The sequence below is a fragment of the Sorghum bicolor genome, chromosome 7 (assembly GCF_000003195.3).
Source record: "Sorghum bicolor cultivar BTx623 chromosome 7, Sorghum_bicolor_NCBIv3, whole genome shotgun sequence".
NCBI lineage: Eukaryota > Viridiplantae > Streptophyta > Magnoliopsida > Poales > Poaceae > Sorghum > Sorghum bicolor.
Genome location: NC_012876.2, coordinates 57,926,756 through 57,946,068, shown reverse-complemented (window position 1 = coordinate 57,946,068; position 19,313 = coordinate 57,926,756). Strand labels below are relative to the sequence as shown.

Genomic DNA, 19,313 nt, shown 5'->3' with positions numbered 1-19,313 from the left:
AAAAAAAATATACAAACATAGTTAAATTTAAGTCATTCTTGTGAAGAACTTTTATTAATAAACCAAGCCACGACAAAAGAATTAATATTTTACATAAATTTTTGAATAAGACAAGTGGTTAAACTTGGTGTTAAAAAAGTCAAACGTCTTTTAATTTATTTAGGATAGATTGAGTAGATATTTAGTATATATGTATGCTTTTGTGTGCAGCATGTATACACATCTTCTGAATTAAAAAGAAAACACCTCCCGGTGCAGGGGCATGTGGTTCGGACGATAGAGTCATTATAAAGTACAGCTCCGTTCATCCGGCCGATATTACTTTCTCATAGAGATATCTTTTTTGTTTTGTTTTTTTTTACCTTCATCAGAATCGCCAGAGGTCGTCTGAGATGAATGTATGATCATCGTCATCGTCAATCATATCCTGTGTGACCTCTTCACTCGGCGGCATAACCGGGTGAGGGGACCCGTACATGAAATCATCCAAGGCCGGAACAATATCAGCACCACTGTTCCCCATCCCCATCGAAGACGCCGGCATCGATGGCAATGCATCCATGAAAGACCAATCAAGCGCCTCGTCGTCACCGCAGACGGCAGCTCCACTGCCGTAGTAAGTGGACGGCGGCATTGACAAGGTCGTCCTGTCACTGCTTGCTCCTCCCGCAGCTGCTGGCTGCGACGACGACGACGCCGCCGGCGACGCAACCGGCGGACTAGGCAGCAGCTGGTTAGCGTGCCTTGCAGCTTCTGCCTGGATCTGCTCAGGCGTCAGCATCGCGCCAGGGATGTGCCGGACGTTGGGCGGGGACTCGGGGAAGTTGAGCGACCCGGCCCGGGAGCCGCGGAGGCAGACGGCGGCGGCGTCGAACGCCCGCGCCGCCTTCTCCGCTGACGAGTAGGAGCCCAACCAGATCCTCTCGCGGCTGTTGGGCATCCGGATCTCCGACACCCACCGGCCCCATTTCCGGAAGCGCACGCCCTTGTAGCGCCGCTCCGCCGGCAGCCGCGGCGATCCCTCGCCGTCGCTGCGGCTTGCTCCAGCGCCATCGTCCATGGCTCGTGATGTATATATATATGTCTGGAAGTATACTTGCCAAGCTTAGCTTAGCTTGTGATCGAGTGGAAGAAGCTTGGACCTGGCGACAGAGAGATTTATAGCATAGCACATGATGGAACGCGGGATAGATGACTTAACCATCCGTGTGGCAGCAGATGGAAAAATTGGATAAGACACGCGCGACGGTAATGGTGGTCAACCCCAACCCCGCCAAGGCGCCATGGCCCATGGGTGAGAGGGGAGGGAGGTTGATGGGTGTATCAGTATCAGATAGTTTGGTACAGATACTAGAATATTATTGTACAGCTCAATATGTCAATGGGACGTATACGCGACTTTGACGAGCACGTTGTGAAAATGGAAGTGCTCAGCTGATGCAATTAATAATTGATAGCATGCTGCATGCTGCTTTTCACTGTCCAGTTTGTCTAATCGTCACATTAAAGCATATCTTTTATATATATATATATATATATATATATATATATATATATATATATATATATATATATAGACACACACACACACACCAATGCCTCGCCTACAGGACTGGAGTATTTATTTATTTAAATTTGCACACATCTAATGAGAAGTGCATAATTGCGAGCATGCCATGCATGTGAGCACCCTGAACTCGATCTAGAACTTGTCTGGTCAGTTAATTAAGTTGAAGGAAAATTTGCGAAGTTAAAAAGAATCTTACGGGACTGGAGTATATGCAAGTAATGAACTGTCTACAAAGAAAAAATACAAGTAATGGACAACATTGCAATAATCTAACATTGGAGAGACGACGGCATATATACAGTAGCTGGCAACTCCATAGTACGGTCACCAGATGAGTGAATTTGGAGTCTCAAACTTCTTTGTCAAGCAGTCAAAAAGTAAAATATAGGCCTAGACCCCAAAGATCAACTCGAGCTTCTCCTCAAATGATTTAGGTAAACTATCCATGAATCAGCATGTGAACATATGGTTGATGTATGCCCCATGTGGGAGTGATCAGTGATTGTCAAGAAGATAGAGCTTTTGTTAAGTGAGTATAGGACAAACTGAGGCATGCACTACCAGAATCCAGCTCTTATGGTTTGCCTGAGTGTTTTTTTGACACTCAACATTGTCAAAAAAACACTCACAAATCAACACCGGTCTTTTTTACACACTTTGTCCTTACTGATGTGCATCCGGAAAGAACTTCCTGATCGATCATCCATCTCTAAATTTCTCCAGGCAAAGCACACTTAACTTTAGAGTTCTTTGAAGATGAGCTTCTGGAAAAAAAAGTTGTAACTTATTGGTATGAGTATCCTATTAATCCTATTAAATCCTGGGCCGGGATGTTACAATAAAAAAAGTGTTGAATGACTTCTAGCTTACTACAAAAATAAGAAGTCAAATCACCACTCTACCTCTGTGATAGATTGTATTTTTCTTAGAATAACCCTCTTTTAAGTAATCAAAGAGATTTTTTGTCTTCATAGGTATATTTACTCACCAAACTATTAGTGAGACCCTAATCCCGCTATCAACTCATTCTTCATAAGAAATGTATACATAAAGTTCACATAGAAAACATCAATCTTATGTAGTTGCCAAACAAATACATTAGTATTTTATTTACATTGGCCACTCTAGCAACTAAATTATGATGACAGATCGAAATAAAATGGATCTTGCATGATTTTTTAACATCTAATTAAAAACCTACAAGATTTTTTTGAGGTCCCTACACTAGTAGAGAAAGCCGTTGTAGTCCTAGTTTCCAACCCCCTTTAGTCCCATTTATGGGAACTGAGACCATTTAATCGGGACTAAAGGTCTCTATTTTTATTCCTGGTTCAAAACCTACAAGATTTTGTGAGGTCCCTATAGCTCCTTTGTTTTGGATCGACAAAAAACAACTTAATTAAGAACTCAAATATAGCACTGCAAGTAGAATTTGTCATTTCAAAACTACAAAATCTATAATACCAAATCCAAGCAAAATGGATAGTGCTTATTATTTAGCATCTACTCCCTCCATCCTGTAATGCAGTGTATTTTAGTATTCAAATTTGTCCTCAAATATAATGCATTCTAGAGAACGAAAATCAATTTTGCATTAAATACTTTCTATTTATCAATCAATCAACATCAAACACATTTCACATTGATGATAGCGTCTGGTTAGAAAATAAAATAAGAATACATATGTCTTTTGTGTTCTCTCTTAATTTGTCCTAAAATTCCTAAGATGCACTATTACAGGACAGAGAGAATGTTTAAATGATTACAAAGATTTTTGGTGGTCACTGGATCCTTCTCTTTTTTGATCAATTAGAAAAGAGAAAAGGCAGCCAAAAATGTGTTGACTCGGTGTAACAGTCACGCTAATCAAGATGGTGTGTGTGACCGAACCCCATACCTAGTCATTTGTCATACCATATATAACTACTTTCTGAAAATTTAATTGACACGTGTTATTATTAAAATACTATTGTTTATTGTTAAAATAAAATTTCTGTTAGCTAGCTAGGGCAGAACTAAAATTAAAGCATCTTCGTTGTACTGTACCTTGACGTTCGATAGTTTGTCTTTGGCTTATGGCCGCACCATAAAAGCATTTATGCTGGATCACATACCATAGCAAAATATAAAACCTATTAAAATAACTAATCAGTGCAGCCTTTTTGTTGTTCATCTCTGTGTTTGTGTCCATAAAGCACCACACTTGGCATCTGTGGGTGCCAATTAAATTAAACACAGGGGCCAGACCAAACCCTAGCTAAATTGACTGCCCTCGCCCTGTGACACCATGGAAAGTGTGCGCTTAGATTTCTAGTAAATGATCATTTCAGGCATGTTTCGCAGTATTGACTAATTAAAGAAAGTACGACCTAAAGTTACATGGAGTACTTTCTAGTTAATTAAGTCGTTTTCATCTTCTAATAAGCTACGACATGCAGTCTAGTCTCCGTGTGTGTTGTGAAATGGAGTGGGTGTCACAAGAGGGTTCATGTGGTTCTTGCCTAACCTTTCATATATATATTTAAACCGACTTTAGCATGAATACCCAGTAAACTAAAGTCAGACAGATTGACTTGCTGTACTATCTATAAACAACGGAGAATGATAAATTTATCTGTTTTGAATTCTTAATCGTTTTGGCTTTTCTATATATGCATATATTTTTTACTATGTATCTAGATATATTGTATATCTAGGCGTATAGTAAAAGTTATATACTTAAAAAAACTCAAAACAACTTATAATTTGAAACAGAGGGAGTATTAGCATTCTAGAAGAAACAAGAAAATTGTAATTTGATCTACATCTAAAATTTTCTACAGAAGATATCCTATATAAATTTGAAAAAATATGTTGTGGTTAACATCACCCAGTCCTTGTGGTTACAAGAGCCTTAGTAGCATCTCAGGATCTGGATTCAACTCTCTATGGGAGCGAATATTTTAGGATTTAACGACGTTGTGCTTTCAGTGGTAGGCAACATTGCAATGGACAATGAAGCGTCTGTGGTGACTTTATCAATATCGAGGATTTGCTAGCCAATCTTTGAAGATACTCATAGGGTAAGGTTTGTGTGTGTGCATTTACAGGGTAAGTGTGCGTCCGTTGTAAGTGTCGGAGTTGTATTGTGTAATTCGCAAAAAAAGGCATAATCTTGATCGCATTGCGTAATTCGCAAAAAAGCATCACCACTAAAACCATCATTAGCGGACGCTTAGTCCTGGTGGTCCCAAATCTACCCTAGATTTTAACCAAAATTACTAGTACTAGTTAGATTTAGAAAGTTCAAGTTAAAAAAGTCCAACGTTCTATCCCTAAATTTTAACCAAAATTATTCATACTAGTTATATTTAGAGAGATCAAATTAAAAAAGTCCAACATTCTAAAGTACTCCGATCTTTAGAGTATTCCTTCTATAAACCGGTGATCACGTGCTAGGTCTAAATTATGCCTTAGATAATACCATATCGAATGCGAGATATTTTTGCTAGCCATACACTACTAGATTTAACGGGTCTGGTAGTTTCTGTAACCGCAATATCAAGACATACACTGTCCCTAGAAATAGGGCACAAAATGCAGTATTATGGGATGTTTAGTTCCTCTTCTATTCTAAAAACTTTTGGGTTTTGCTCCATTATTTTGCATAATGGAATTAACCACCATGCAAAAATTTTAGCAAAAAGTGGTCATTCTTCATTTTGGATTTTGGCCTCAAGAGGCAAAAAAAAAAGCCACAAAGAGGCTCTTATGAGGGCAATAAATTCTGCATTTTGGATGAAACTAAACATAACCTTGAAAATTTTGGGATTTTGCATTCCATCATTCCAAAGTAGTTGCATTTTGGGAAACTAAACACTATTTCTTGGAGTGGGACATCATTCATTCACACCCTCCCTCACGTGGTATTCTCTGCCATTCACATACTCCCTCAGTCCCTAAATATTAGACATGCACAAATTTCAAATTTCAAAGTTTATTATCTTTAACTATCAATTAGCCTAATTATATCAAAAGTTAGTATTACAAAAGTAGTTATATTAATACATATCTAAATCGTATAGAGAAAAATATGGTTGAAAACGGATTCAAATGCACCCATTTAATCCATATTTGGAACAAATACGAATATGGGTGTCTATATTACAAGTTTGAACATATATGAATTCAGATAATTCGTCAGATTTCAATGCGTGCATTTCCACCCCTAGGAGCATTGGAACTCCTAAGTGTAGATCCAATGGAAGGCAAGACAGCCAATTCATGATAATTGCAATAGCATAAGACAAAGGGTATGCATATTAATCTACTTAAAGTGTTGTTGATAGCTCCGTGGAGACCGGTTGCCATTGACCAGATAATAGTTAACTAGAGGATGAATTCTCAGTGGGGGCAGTTGTTTAGATATACACTTAAATCTAGCAATGTATGAAGGGTGCATGCAAAATCCAGTCAACCCTGAGAAAAACTAACCGGCAACGCTGCCTACGTCGGCATGCATGGTTCGTGCGCGACAGCAAAAAGTTATGTCTCCCACTTCTATTCAATTGCCAATCTTTACTTTACTTTTGCAGGTAGTATATACTCCTACGTCCTCGAGCATGTCAACTGTTATTTGGGCTCTGTCTTTATAGGCACCTTTGTTACTAAGGCCTCTCTCATTCTGTATATACTCCTCAAAGGTCCAAATGTCTAGAGGGGGTGAATAGCCTATTTAAATTTTCTACAAACTTCAACTAGATAAGTTGATTAGTAAAATAAATGGCGAAGCAATTCTAGCACTAGCTCAACTAAGCTATGCAAGCCACCTATACAAACTAGTACAAGGCTAAACACTAAAGCACAACAACAAGAGAAGGCTAGTTACACTCCTAAACAAGAAGACTAAACTAAACAAGCTAAACAACTAGCAAGTTATACAAATAAGTAAAAGAGTGGAGAGTGATTGTTATACCAACGTTGTACAGTAGAGATATATCCAATCAATCACTCACAGTCACAAGAGAATCCTCGGCAAGAGATGACACAAGATTTTTACCGAGGTTCACTTGCTTTCCGGCAAGCTACTCCTCGTTGTGGCGATACACCCACTTGATGGATCACGAGCTAATTGGCAATCCAAAGCCAAACCCTCAGCGGGTGCCGCACATCCACTCACAAGATGGGGATCCTCCAAGCCACGAGCAATCCACTAGAGTAACCAATTTGCGATCTCCCGCGGGGAAGGCTCAAGAACCCCTCACAAATCACTTGGTGAGGCTCGAAACAATCTCCAATCACGAGCTCAACACCACCGCTGCTCCAAGCTGTCTAGGGCATCGGGGAACACCCAAGAGTAACAAGAAATCCACAGCAAACTCAAGAATCAAGTGCCACTAAATGCAACTCTCAAAGCAATGCACTTGAATCTCACTCAATCTCACTAGGATTAGCAATCAAGCAAGGAGATGAGTGGAGGGAGTGTTCTCTAGCTCAAAGTATGCCTCAAGTATTCAAAAGTGCAAGAGTTCAGCTCCTAAAGCCGGCCACCATCTATTTATAAGCCCCCTCAAAGAACTAGCCGTTGGCCACTTTCACTGGGCTGAAATCGGGGGCACCGGACGCTACCAAGTGATCACCGAACGCTCGACCCCCAGCGTCCGGTGCTCAGGGATTGTCCACGTGTCCTTCTTGGATCTCGCGTGTCAGTTTCTAACGGCTACCTGCGAGACACCGGACGCTCTGTGGGTATACACCGGACGCGTCCGGTCCTCAACGAACTAAAACTCAGAGAAGTCTGCAAACTTGTAGGGTCATCGGACGTGAGCCATCGGACGCACCCTGAGCGTCCGGTGCTCACCGGACTTAAACTCAGAGAGGGTTGCCAAAACGCCCGCACACCGGACGCTGAGCACCGGACTCACTCCGGTGCGTCCGGTGCACTCTGCTACACCCGACAGTACACCGGACGCTAAAGGCCAGCGTCCGGTGCCTCCGCGCAGTGCGTCCGGTGAGTGTTTCTCAGTGAAAAACACTTCCGCGACTTCTCCAAATTTCCCACCGACGCAATAGAAAATATACACTTATTTTTCTCAAAAGCGCCGAATCCTGCCGAGCAAGCTCGGCGGGAGGGAGAGAGGAACCCAAACCCCTCTCTACCCTAGGAACTCCACCTCCTTTGCAAAGAGTGCCAACACCACCAAGTGTACACCACCAAAGTGCAAGTGTGTTAGCTTTTCACAAACATTTTCACCAAAGGAGTTAGGTTAGCACTTTAATAGATCCTAATGCATATGCTCAAGATATGGATCTAGTAGCACTTGATTCGAGAGAAGACCGTGATTTCCCCTCTTGATAGTCGGCTATCTATCCTAAACCCGGTCAATCAATTCTCTACTCATCTTAGACCGGCAAAAGTAAAACCCTATGTTTATACCTTTGCCTTGATCACTTTCTTCCTTGTTTATCATCATGATCTCCACATCAAGCTTCATCTCTTTGTAGTCATGTGACCACCTTTCCATGCCACCATGCACCTTCATCACATGTGTTGCTATGCCTAACTCAAATCACTTAAACACAAGACATTAGCAACTTGGTGTCATTAATTACCAAAACCAAACTTGAGCTTTCAACTCCTCAATTGTTTATATTCATCTCAAACTCAATCTATATATATATATATATGCGGATGAAATATTATTTTTTTTAAAAAAATATATTCCAACACACATATTGATTATTGATGTGGAAAGGAAGACAACCAACCAACCCTTACCAGTGGTGACTGTTTGGTGGCCAAAGGTATTGTCAAATGTTGGTATATAATCATATTTATCATAAGCAAATGGTATAATCATATTTATCATAAGTTAATGGTAAATCCATCTTTTGAATTTTATTGTTATTTATAGTAATGCAGATCCAAAACATTTGAAATTTTCTATGAATTACGCTATGAATGAGTAAAGTGAAGCAACACTAGTACATAAAATGTTTGTACTGACAACAGAAAACTCATATATTCTAGCAGTGTTTTTTTTGTCAGTGTGAAAGGCCAATGAAAATAGAGAATTTTCACATGTGTTACTGTTAGTTTAAGAACCACCAATAATACAAACGCACCTTCACTGGCGTACCATCAGTATTGGCATTGCCTTAGGCCAGTCTCAATGCATGTTTCATGTGAGTGTCATGCATATTAAATAGGGTGACACATAAACAAAATTGCTGACTTGACATGATCATTAAGGAGTTTCATCCCAATAAAACTCATATGGCTCGGTTACCTAGTTTATAATCTTGGTAACTGTACCATAAAACTATACATTGAGACTGGCCACCTGTCGGTGCAAATGATTTCATGACAATAAAAAAATTGGGTGGTGCTTGTCGGCAGTCCCCAACCGTGGGGTGCTTGTTCACCATGACCATCCGAAGGTGCACCGCTTGTTGTGAGCCCACACCAAAGCTCGCTCGCCGGTGCTAGGGCGCAGCCTGTGCTCGCGAACTGAACAGCTCTAGGCAGGCAAGGACATGGAAAACATAACACGAGAGAGATTATGAACACAAGTCAGAAACACAAGCCCGCACTTGGTTAATTGTGGTTTTTTATAAATGATTGCCACAATTTATAATATATTAAGAGAATATCCCGCATGTTACTGCAGAAATGCAGATTAGTGGATTGCATGATATGATAATGTAGACAAACAAAATACTTATATGTCTTGCTGACGTGGATATTATAATTGTATGCCTAGTTGATTTTAGTTGCGTGTGATAGTGCATTGTTTAGTTGGACAACTTGCATGTTGAGAAAAATATAATGACTTGCTGACGTGGACACTACAATTGCATAGACTAGTGGATTTTTAATTATGGCCTTGTTTAGTTCCCAAATTTTTTCTAAATTTTTTCAAGATTCCTCGTTACATCAAACCTTTGAACGCATGCATAAAGTATTAAATATAGATAAAAAATAACTAATTGTACAACTTGCCTGTAATTTACGAGACGTATCTTTTGAGCATAATTAATCTATGATTGGACAATAATTATTAAGTAGAAATAAAAGTGCTACATTAGTCAAATCTAAATTTTTTCAGTAACTAAACATATATAAGTGTTGTGTTTGTCTAGATAATCAGTCATTGAAGATAAAAAAAGATAATCAGTCATTGAAGATAAAAAAAAGATAATCAGTCATTAGAAGGGGACAATTTTGTTATTATTGCAAATGATGGCGTCAATCAATGGAGCACAATTTTGAAATGATAACAATTAAAGAGCATATAGAAAAATCTCTCTTAAACTCACTCTCTTGATTATTATTTATAAAGATATTTGAATAAAAATTGCTCTCGGTATCTTTTCACCCTCCAACAACTTCTTTGTATCCTGTGTGCATTCTCCATCTTTGTCTAGTGGGAAATCCAGAATAAAAGATGAGTATATTTGGAGATCTAATTAAAGAAACTATCAAAGAGCATTTTTTTCACCAATTTTTTTTTCAATTAGGATTTAGGAAGGGTATAAAAAAGTCATTGAGTTGCTATAAGGAAAGTAAAGAACTTCCATGACACTTAGGGAAGCAATATGATTTTTAGTTGCAATTAAAGAAGTTATTTTTTTTCTTGAGGTGGTCCATAATGCTGGTTTTATTTAATATAAGCTTTAGTGTTTTCTTGAAAATATAGTCAAAATATATGAAGCATATCGACTGCTAAAAACAGAATTTTCTTTTTATGTATATGCTACAATGTGAATACAAAATTGATCACCCTTTACTCCTCAAATACGTACTACTGCGCCTGTGTTCGTCATCAGCAATTAGCAAATCATGTACCCATGTAGTTGTTCATTCAGAACTTCCAGCATACATATAAGATATAAGTCATTTAATGGATTGTTTTTTAATAATTATATAGTACAATGTAGACACTTATAATGTATGCGTACTCATCTCTACAAAGACACGTACGTGTATCCTACTTTTTTTTTAGTAAATACTATGTACCCTACTGTCTAGTGGGTACTCTTAGAGTAACTCCAAGAGACTCTCTAAATCCTTCCTAAGTGCTAAGAACAGAAATTTTGATGAAAAGTTTTCCTTCAATAATTTGTCTAAATGGTTATGTAAATATAGCTATCTTCTATTCTAGATTTTTCGCTAGCCAAAACTAGAAGACGAGAATAACTCTGTAGAGTATGCATGAGAGATAGAAAAGTTGTTGGAGAGTGAAGAAATATAAAAAGTGATTTTTATAAAAATATTTATCTAAATAATGTTTTAAAGAATAAAATTTACAAAGACTCTTGGAGATGCTCTCATGGTGTTAAAAAAGGGGACAACTTTTATTTTAGGGGAAAAAAACGGAGTGAAATGGGCCGGCTCGCTTGAACAAGCCCAGGCCCAAGAAGGAATGGGTATACGACTGGGTCGCTTTGACTTGCGTAGCACACTCCCGACTCCCTAGCCTCCAGGGGCATCCGCAACCGCCGCGTCGTGCCGTCGCTGCCCTTCTGCGGTTCTGCCCAAGCCTCCGGAGGTTCTAGCGGAGCCGGCTCACTCTCCACGCGACACCGCCGCGGCCTCCAGCCGTCTATGGACGGCGAGGAGGCGCCCCTGGGCGCGCTCAACCTGGCCGAGTACGCCCCCGCCGGCGCCCGCACCGTCGACTGCTACAGGCGCATCCGCAAGATCGGCGAGGGCACCTACGGGTAAGCGAGCTGAACCGAAATCCCCTCGGCGGCACGCACGCTGGCCGGGCTAGAATTTCCCTTGCATTTTTGTGGTCTGTTCCGCCTGAATCGTTCGCCGCGCGCTGCAATTGCAGTAGATGTTGAGTGGCCGTGGGATGGGATCGTACGGCCGGCGGCGGAGTGATGATGATCCGTTCGGTCCGTGGTTGCACGATTCATGGCGTACTTGGAGGCAATTTTCGGCGGAGACTTTGTGTAGACCATCGCTTGTTGGTGGAGCAACCGTGCTTTTGTTGTTTCGTCCTAGATGCCATCAGTTATTGGGCATCATTAAAGCTTTACATTACTCAATTAGTTAGTTGCTTAGGGTTCCTTCGGTAGTGTTGGATAATATAGGTAGGTATTTCTGTCAGAATGCCTGAATTGTTAGGCAGGCGTATACATTAAGTTCTGATGTATAGCAACCATGGAAACTTTATCTATGTATATAATGCAGCTTGGTGATGTCCTTTTGTTTTAATCTGATGAAAGGGAAATCCCATAACATCTGGTACTAACTTGATTATATGCATTTTACCAGGAATTTCACTTATTTATGCTTACAACTCTGCTCTGTTGCATCAGCTTTTATCATTTTGGACATCCTGAGTCCTAATAGTGCCGTTTTCTCTAGTACGATACAATTTTCCCATGATAAGCTTTTACCTGTAGAAATCATATTTCTGGAATTCATATCTTGATATGTTGGAGCACATTAGGTCAGCAAAAAGATTTTCAACAAGTAGATAATCTGATAATCAAGATATGTTGCCACATTCCCCTGTTCAGCCAATGCTTTTCTAGAAAACAGCTTATGATGAAGAGTCCTATCTTATGAGATTTAGCTTTCATGCAACTCCATGTGGATAGCTCAGTATAGTATTTTGTGTGTATAGAAAAATGATGTTTTATGTGTTTGATCAGTAGTTCAGGTTCAGGATCAGGCACCGGTATGATCTTATGTTTTTGATTCTCCCCCTTCACTTGGCCATTCATTTGCTTTTTACTGGAACTAGAGTCAAATCTAGAGCTTGCTCCCTTTGGCCAAAAGAAAGAAACGTTCACTTTTAAAAGAATATATCATTGTTTATCCTATAATTTATAGCCTTTAATCTCTTTATTCTGGAAATATATTTAAGCATATGCACTGAAAATGTAAGATTTTGCACGATATTATTTCGCTTTTAGTTGGTAACTTAGTATTTGAATTTTGCGTTTTTCTTTTCTTTCTGTTTTGACTATTGTAATTGTAAAATACTCCCTCTGAGAGGGTCTGATACTCTGATTGTATTTAGTCATTCAGCCAGAATGTAAATAAAATAGAGCCTACCTTTTATTCTGTATCTAAAATGGTTAATAGGGGCAGATACTTCCATTGCAAATTTGATTATGCACACACAAGGTGTATGAAGATGCAAAAGATCAAACCTCTTGAGAATTTTTTTTGCATTCGTGTAGAATCAATAGAGCCATTAGGTATAGTCACTGGCAATAATTTATAGTCCTTTCTGAACCCCTACTTTTACTGAATCAGGTGGACTATAATGGTCTTCCATTATGTCTTAAGATCTTTGAAATAACCTGCTAAACAAGGCTCTTTGAAATAACAACGGTTAAATTTTCAGTCTTGATGTTCTTTCTTGTCCTTAGGATTATTTCATGATAAGAAAATGGAATGAAGGAGACCTCCTGCCATATTTTCATTAGTTTTATTTCCTTGCCATCTACATTGATCTGCCAGGGCATTTTACTACTACATGAATATCTATGGTCTATTTAACTAATTTGTCACTGTCGTGTCTTTTCCTAAAAATCTCAGCGAGGTATTTGAAGCTGTGGATATTATTACTGGGGAAAGAGCAGCACTTAAGAAAATAAAACTGGATGATGGCAAAGAAGGGGTAAGCTTTATGATCTCAACAAAGTTAATAATACTCAAGCACATTGTTTTGTGCGCGTTATAGACCCCTCTGAACTATTCAGTACCTCTGTAGTTTCCACGCCAAATCTTGCGTGAGATTAAACTATTAAAAAAGCTGGATCATGAGAACATCATCAGATTGAAAGAGATTGTAGTATCTCCTGGTAACAAATGTTCATCTAGTCTTTCTAGATATATAATAGAGTGCATTAGTATAATGACATTGCTTAACCATTTATTTAAAAATTTTCTCAGGTTCTGCACATGGAACAGGCGGATCAGGTATAGTATCACTCAGTTCTCTTTTGTTTGATTGCTTATTCTTTGTTAATGTAGCTCATGCTGATAGATTTATTATTTTCCCTGTTAATTGATTCTTACCTGCATATAATTTTATCCCGTGGACTGTGCAGATGATCACATCTATAGGGGAGATATCTACATGGTGTTTGAATACATGGACCATGATTTGAAGAAAGTATTGCACCATAGTGCCCCATCCCAAGTCAAGGTACTCAAGTGTACTCCTTCCATCCATAAATTTTCCGCACATTTCTCTTCACATTTTTTCTAGCAATCTAAGGCATGGTTTGCTTCCCTATGCATGTTTTTTGTTGTTTTCTTGTCAGTAGTGCCTCTGTTAACTCTAAGTTTGCTGCATGTTATTAGCAATGTTGGTTGCTGTGTTAGTCACTAGTAATCACATATGAATGTATGATGCTGCTTCATGATCCATTTCTAGGGGTGGAGTCAGTATTTGGGCATCATGGGGGTCATATCATATCACATATGCTTATACTGATTTTGGCTAGAACATAGACAAAGCAAATGAGTGCATGTTTTTCACTTTTGCAATACAAAGAAAGTTATCTGTCCTAAATAGCTCAAAACATAGCAGAACATAACAAGATAGCATATGTCACATTAGGATGTTCAGCAGCATGGGAGCTTGAAACAGTTAATTCAGTAGCTTGATCATTTGTCACATTATGATTTTCAGCAGAATGGGGGCTTGAAACAACTGCCTTATAAAGCTACAAATGGTCTTCAACCTCCTGTTCATCCTGGCCACACAATGAATCAAGTGATCAATTAAAGACAATAAAACTAATTATAAATTAAAGAGAAAAAAGGGATACATATAAGTTAGTTAACCCTAGCCCCACCCGATTAGTCTAATTATAAAGCATGTTGCAATTGGAAACTAAATTCATATGAAGGGAGTGTGAAGCATACCTTCTGGAATACTCCTACTGTCCTACATGAATTCACAGCCCTAGTGCTGCATTCCACTGCACACTGCAGCACGTGCTGCCCTGGCGAGTGAAGCGTAGGCATGTGAGTGGGGCCGCGGGGGTGAGTCGAAGAAAGGAGAGGAAGTTGAAGCGTCAGAGTCAAACAAAGTGGTGTGGAACAGCACAAATAGTTCCGCCTGGCTTGGTTGGGCTTATTCTCAATCCTCCATGGATGCGCCACAAATGTCAAGAAAACAGTAATACCATCATGGGAGACAAAGATTGATGTACTTATTGGCGACTTAGATGTCATCCCTAGTATCCATGGACAAGGGTGAAAAACAAGAAGCAACCATTGGATTCGGTGAGATGTTGTCCCAGACTCCATGGAATCTGAGATGACTAAGATGAAGCCCTCATGAGCGATGGCGAGGTCGTCCCTGTTTGCATGGACGGTGGTGAAGGCTGCAGAGCTTATGGGCTTATGCTGATGCACCAGTACAAGTGACCTCCTATATTTGTTATTTTGTTCTCATCCATGCATAAGTGGCAGGAATCTAATTTCTCATCCAAAACAGCAGTGGCCTCTAATCTTCCATTCAAATTTTCATTATGTTCCAGTTCGGATTAAATTTTCAGAAAAAAAACTTTTGTGGCAGGGCATAGCCTAGCTTGAGTTACCAGATCCCTTGCAGATGCCTTGATGTATTGTTATGTGCCTGTGCACTAAACATGCATGCAAGTGCCCATAAATTGATTAGGTGGTGGCATGCCATGAAAGAATGCATTTTACTTAAGGACTCGGGGAAATAAGTCATTTTGAGTGAATCCTTGATTTGGGCGCTGAAGAGAAACATATACAAGAATTACTGTAAAAATTATGGATTAACAGTGAGATATGTCATTAATCATTAGTGTGTTTCTTCAAATAACCAATTATTGATGCAAATTTTTATTTCTTCAGGTTTATATGGGGCAGCTGCTAAAAGGATTGCAGTACTGCCATGTCAACAATGTACTTCATCGGGATATCAAAGGTTTTCACTTTTTTAGATTTAACTTGAAATTTTGCATCTCTGGTCATTTGTGCCTTCGACCCCATTTTTTCTGACTATGTTTTGATCTCATATTTGCTTGTTTATTGAATTGTTTGTAGGGGCTAATCTTCTAATAACTGGTGGTAAGCTGTTAAAACTCGCAGATTTTGGCCTTGCAAGGCTGTTCACTAGAGATGGAACTTTAACAAATCATGTCATCACTTTATGGTACCGGTAAGTGGAATGGGGAAAAGAACATCATAACACATTGTTTGGGCCAAAACCTTTTTACCCCTTATACTAACACAACTTGTTCCATGAATATGTGCTGATGTGGACATCATTCATTACAAACTGTTCATAGACCCCCTGAGTTGCTTCTTGGTGCCACAAGTTACGCTGAACCTGTGGATATTTGGTCTGTTGGTTGCATATTTGCGGAATTTTTACTCAAGAAACCATTATTTCCTGGCAGATCCGAGGTATGATGCATACACTTCTGACTTCTCTCCTTTGTGCTCTTGCTCCTGGTGCTATTTTTCCTATAATAATTGAATTATTATTTACATGAAATTTGGTTTTGTGAACATTGAAAACATGATGAGTTCTTATGTTGTAAGCGAGGGATATCACGCGGGTTAGATTGATTGATTGCCTTGCCAAATGCCAAGTACAGGATACATGTATATAAACCACAGGGTGTGCCAGAGCTAGAGGCTGCAGTAACCCTAAGGTGCATGGGCCTTAGGCCAACCATGGCATAAACCTAACCAGCCTACTAACAGCCTGTCTAATAGGCATGATGCACAAATACAGCAATTTGTTCGTGTTTATCTATTTTATTACTGTTATATGATCCCTGTCTGTCCTACTTTGTTCTATTATGCATTTTCTGTTACGCTGATATTTTGTTAGGTGGACATATCTATGCTGTATATTTTCCCACTATTGTAAGGGGTTTAGTGCATATTGTACAGAACCTTGTCTTCCCCTTTGGGGACTGCAATACAATGTGAGTTTGCATTTCCTAGCATGTTAACAAATTGTGATGCTCATACTTGCACCATTAAAGACACACTCATTCCTGTGCTTCCAAATCTCCCAGGCCACCAGGGTAATGAGTGAATTAAGCTCTTTTTTTCATCTCCTTAGGCACATCCTTGATTGCCTGGTACCACCAACTTGAAAATTTCTAGTAGAAACCTGATGGAGCTTAACCCAATCTCTAAAGAATAATAAACCAGACCTATCTAGCGAAGACGCAAGAGATCAACAAATGCTGGGTGGACTCTCCTGCCTGATCACAAAGAGGACAGGCTGCTGGATGAGGGAGTCCTTTTTTTTGCTAGATGATCACCAGTCCAGCATTTATTGTTGGTTGCAGGCCAAATGAAGAACTTGCAATGTTGAGGAGCCCAGCTCTTCCAAATCTTTTCCATGGAGCAAAGCGAATGGAGCCAAGAAAGTAAGCATTATAGGCTGATTTGCTAGAATAAATACCAGACCTGCTGAGCTTCCATCAATGCTGATCTTCAACCCCTCTCGCAGCAACATATTATGAACCAAATCCCATAGCAAGAGGTACTCTCTCAGGACCAGGACAGAGAGTTAGAGAGTGTACCTTTAATATCTGAGACCCTACGGTAGGTCTCCAAAGCCTGCACAACCGTGTGCTGTTTTATGACTCTTAGGAATTGTTTTGAAAAGATTAGGTGCCAGCTGCCCAGCTCAGAAACTGTATTTCCTCGCAGCCACCTATCGGATCAGAACAGGATGCTTTCGCCATTACCATCTATGGATTCCACTGCAACCTTGAAAAGAACGTGAGCATTTTTAGGGATTTGAATAGGTAATCCTGCCCAAGGCGAGAACTGTCTGTCTTGTCAAGCCCAAAGCCACCTAATGCGCAGAGGCCATCCTAATTACTCCAGATCATGAATACCAAGCCCTCCATATTGTAGTGGCATTTTGACTCGATTCCAGGAAACCAGACAGTTTCCACCATTCGCTTTTTCTCGAAAAGTCAATTTTCTCTTGATTACTCAAGTCCATAGATGCATCTATTCATCTCTTATGACAAGATTATTTCCATCAAATAGCACATCTTTGAAAGAGGGATTTTATTTCTTTAGACCATCAGAGTTCAGTACTTTTTCTAATACCACCTTTAAGCAAATGTGGATGTTAGTAACTTAGTATTATGGTTTCATGTGTTATATTTTACTGTCAATTAGGATCTTGAACTTATTGAATTGATCTGTTGTATTTTTCTTACTTTTCCCAGTTTGTCCATTGACTTCTGTTTGTGTTGGATATCCTTCTAATAAAACACGCTAATGGCTATTTTGATGTTTTCACTTATAGTGAGCTCCTATAACTCTTTACTCATGAGCATGGCAACACATTTCTTTACAACATTTCCTCGAATATTGATGAGTAGTTTCAGATTATTGACATCATTCAACTTTTCTTATTTTGTTATGTTTATGCTTGAAACCTTGACAGAAGCTTGTGTTTTGTTTTAGCAAGAGCAGTTATTGAAAATATTTGAACTGTGTGGATCTCCAAACGAGGAAAACTGGCCAGGTGTTTCCAAGCTACCATTGTACAAGACTATGACTATCCGACCTGCGACTCCTACCAAACGAAGCCTGAGAGATATGCTGCAGAAGTAATCCACTGACTATATTTCTTACGTGTAGGTTTTTGGTGTGGTTACTGATCTTTTTTTGTATGTTTGAATTTAATATGTCGAAAAATTCTTTTCAGCTTTGACTGTCATGCTGTTGAATTGATTGAACGAATGTTGATCCTTAATCCTTCACAGGTATGTTGCTCTTATGTTTCACATGTCTATCTTTCAACATTTGCTTTGTTATCTGAGATTTGATATGAGGGATGCTGACTAATGCATAGTACTCCATACCAGCATATTCATGTCTAGTGGTTTTTTAGGTGGGTCAATGGACCTAATATGCGCATCTCAACTATTTTGGAAAATGCTGGAAATGGTCTAATAATCGGTGTCTGTCTTTGTTTGCAGAGGATTTCTGCACAAGATGCTCTTGCTGCGGCATACTTCAACAATTAAACTCATATGGGGGGAAAGAAGTATAGATTCGCTGTTCTCTGCGACTAAGTTTTGTTTACCATGTCAGAATGGGTCTGGGGATCTCATTGGTGTAAGTACTACCTGAAGACTGAAGTCTTGTTTCTCCTGCTGACAATGGATTAGGACTAGCAAGCAGTTTAACTTTGTCTGTTCTAGCTTTAAATATGATATATATAGATGTATTGTACTCATGGAAAACTGTATTTGACTATCAGTTAATAATAAGTAGTGATTCTTGGTATATTTTCATGACACAGTGTTTCATATCTGCCTCCAAACTATCTAACCTAATGCAAATCAGTCCCAGCATGCTTGTTGCTTCAACAGCTGAGGCATAAATGAAGAATGAATTGATCATATATATATATATATATATATATATATATATATATATATATATATATATCGTACTCCCGGGAGTAATTACTCCCATTTTCCATAAATCACATTACGTATGTATTCATACTTGTTTATCGGTTTGAGTATATTCATATACTTATATTAAGATACTCTAGATCTTACCATGCGAAAAAATTTTAAAGGAATTCATATTTTTTAATATATTACTAAAATGACACTACTATAGTATATATAATAAGTATAACCACATACTTTATGTATGCATGTATACTTAACATATATATACTATCTTAGATGGTTTAGTATGATCATATACTTCGTCTACATACACTTCATCGGGCTATATACGCCATAA

The 19,313-nt window shown here is 39.0% G+C and overlaps 2 protein-coding genes across 3 annotated transcripts; one reads left to right on the top strand and one right to left on the bottom strand.

The window, feature by feature from the left end:
* On the bottom strand, window positions 232–1,108 carry LOC8080636 (ethylene-responsive transcription factor ERF017). The gene has a single exon (XM_002444419.2). The coding sequence runs from the start codon at window positions 1,058–1,060 to the stop codon at window positions 368–370; it is 693 nt and encodes a 230-aa protein (XP_002444464.2). The 5' UTR covers window positions 1,061–1,108; the 3' UTR covers window positions 232–367.
* On the top strand, window positions 11,018–18,847 carry LOC8077891 (cyclin-dependent kinase C-3). 2 transcript variants are annotated; one of them, XM_002445549.2, is made up of 11 exons: window positions 11,018–11,272; window positions 13,113–13,194; window positions 13,288–13,378; window positions 13,470–13,496; window positions 13,628–13,725; window positions 15,414–15,486; window positions 15,606–15,720; window positions 15,851–15,968; window positions 18,012–18,157; window positions 18,256–18,313; window positions 18,530–18,847. In XM_002445549.2, the coding sequence occupies exons 1-11, from the start codon at window positions 11,157–11,159 to the stop codon at window positions 18,575–18,577; spliced, it is 972 nt and encodes a 323-aa protein (XP_002445594.1). In that variant the 5' UTR covers window positions 11,018–11,156; the 3' UTR covers window positions 18,578–18,847. The 2 variants fall into 2 exon arrangements, with proteins under 2 accessions (XP_002445594.1, XP_021320508.1); XM_021464833.1 differs by having other exon boundaries at window positions 18,021–18,157; window positions 18,530–18,836.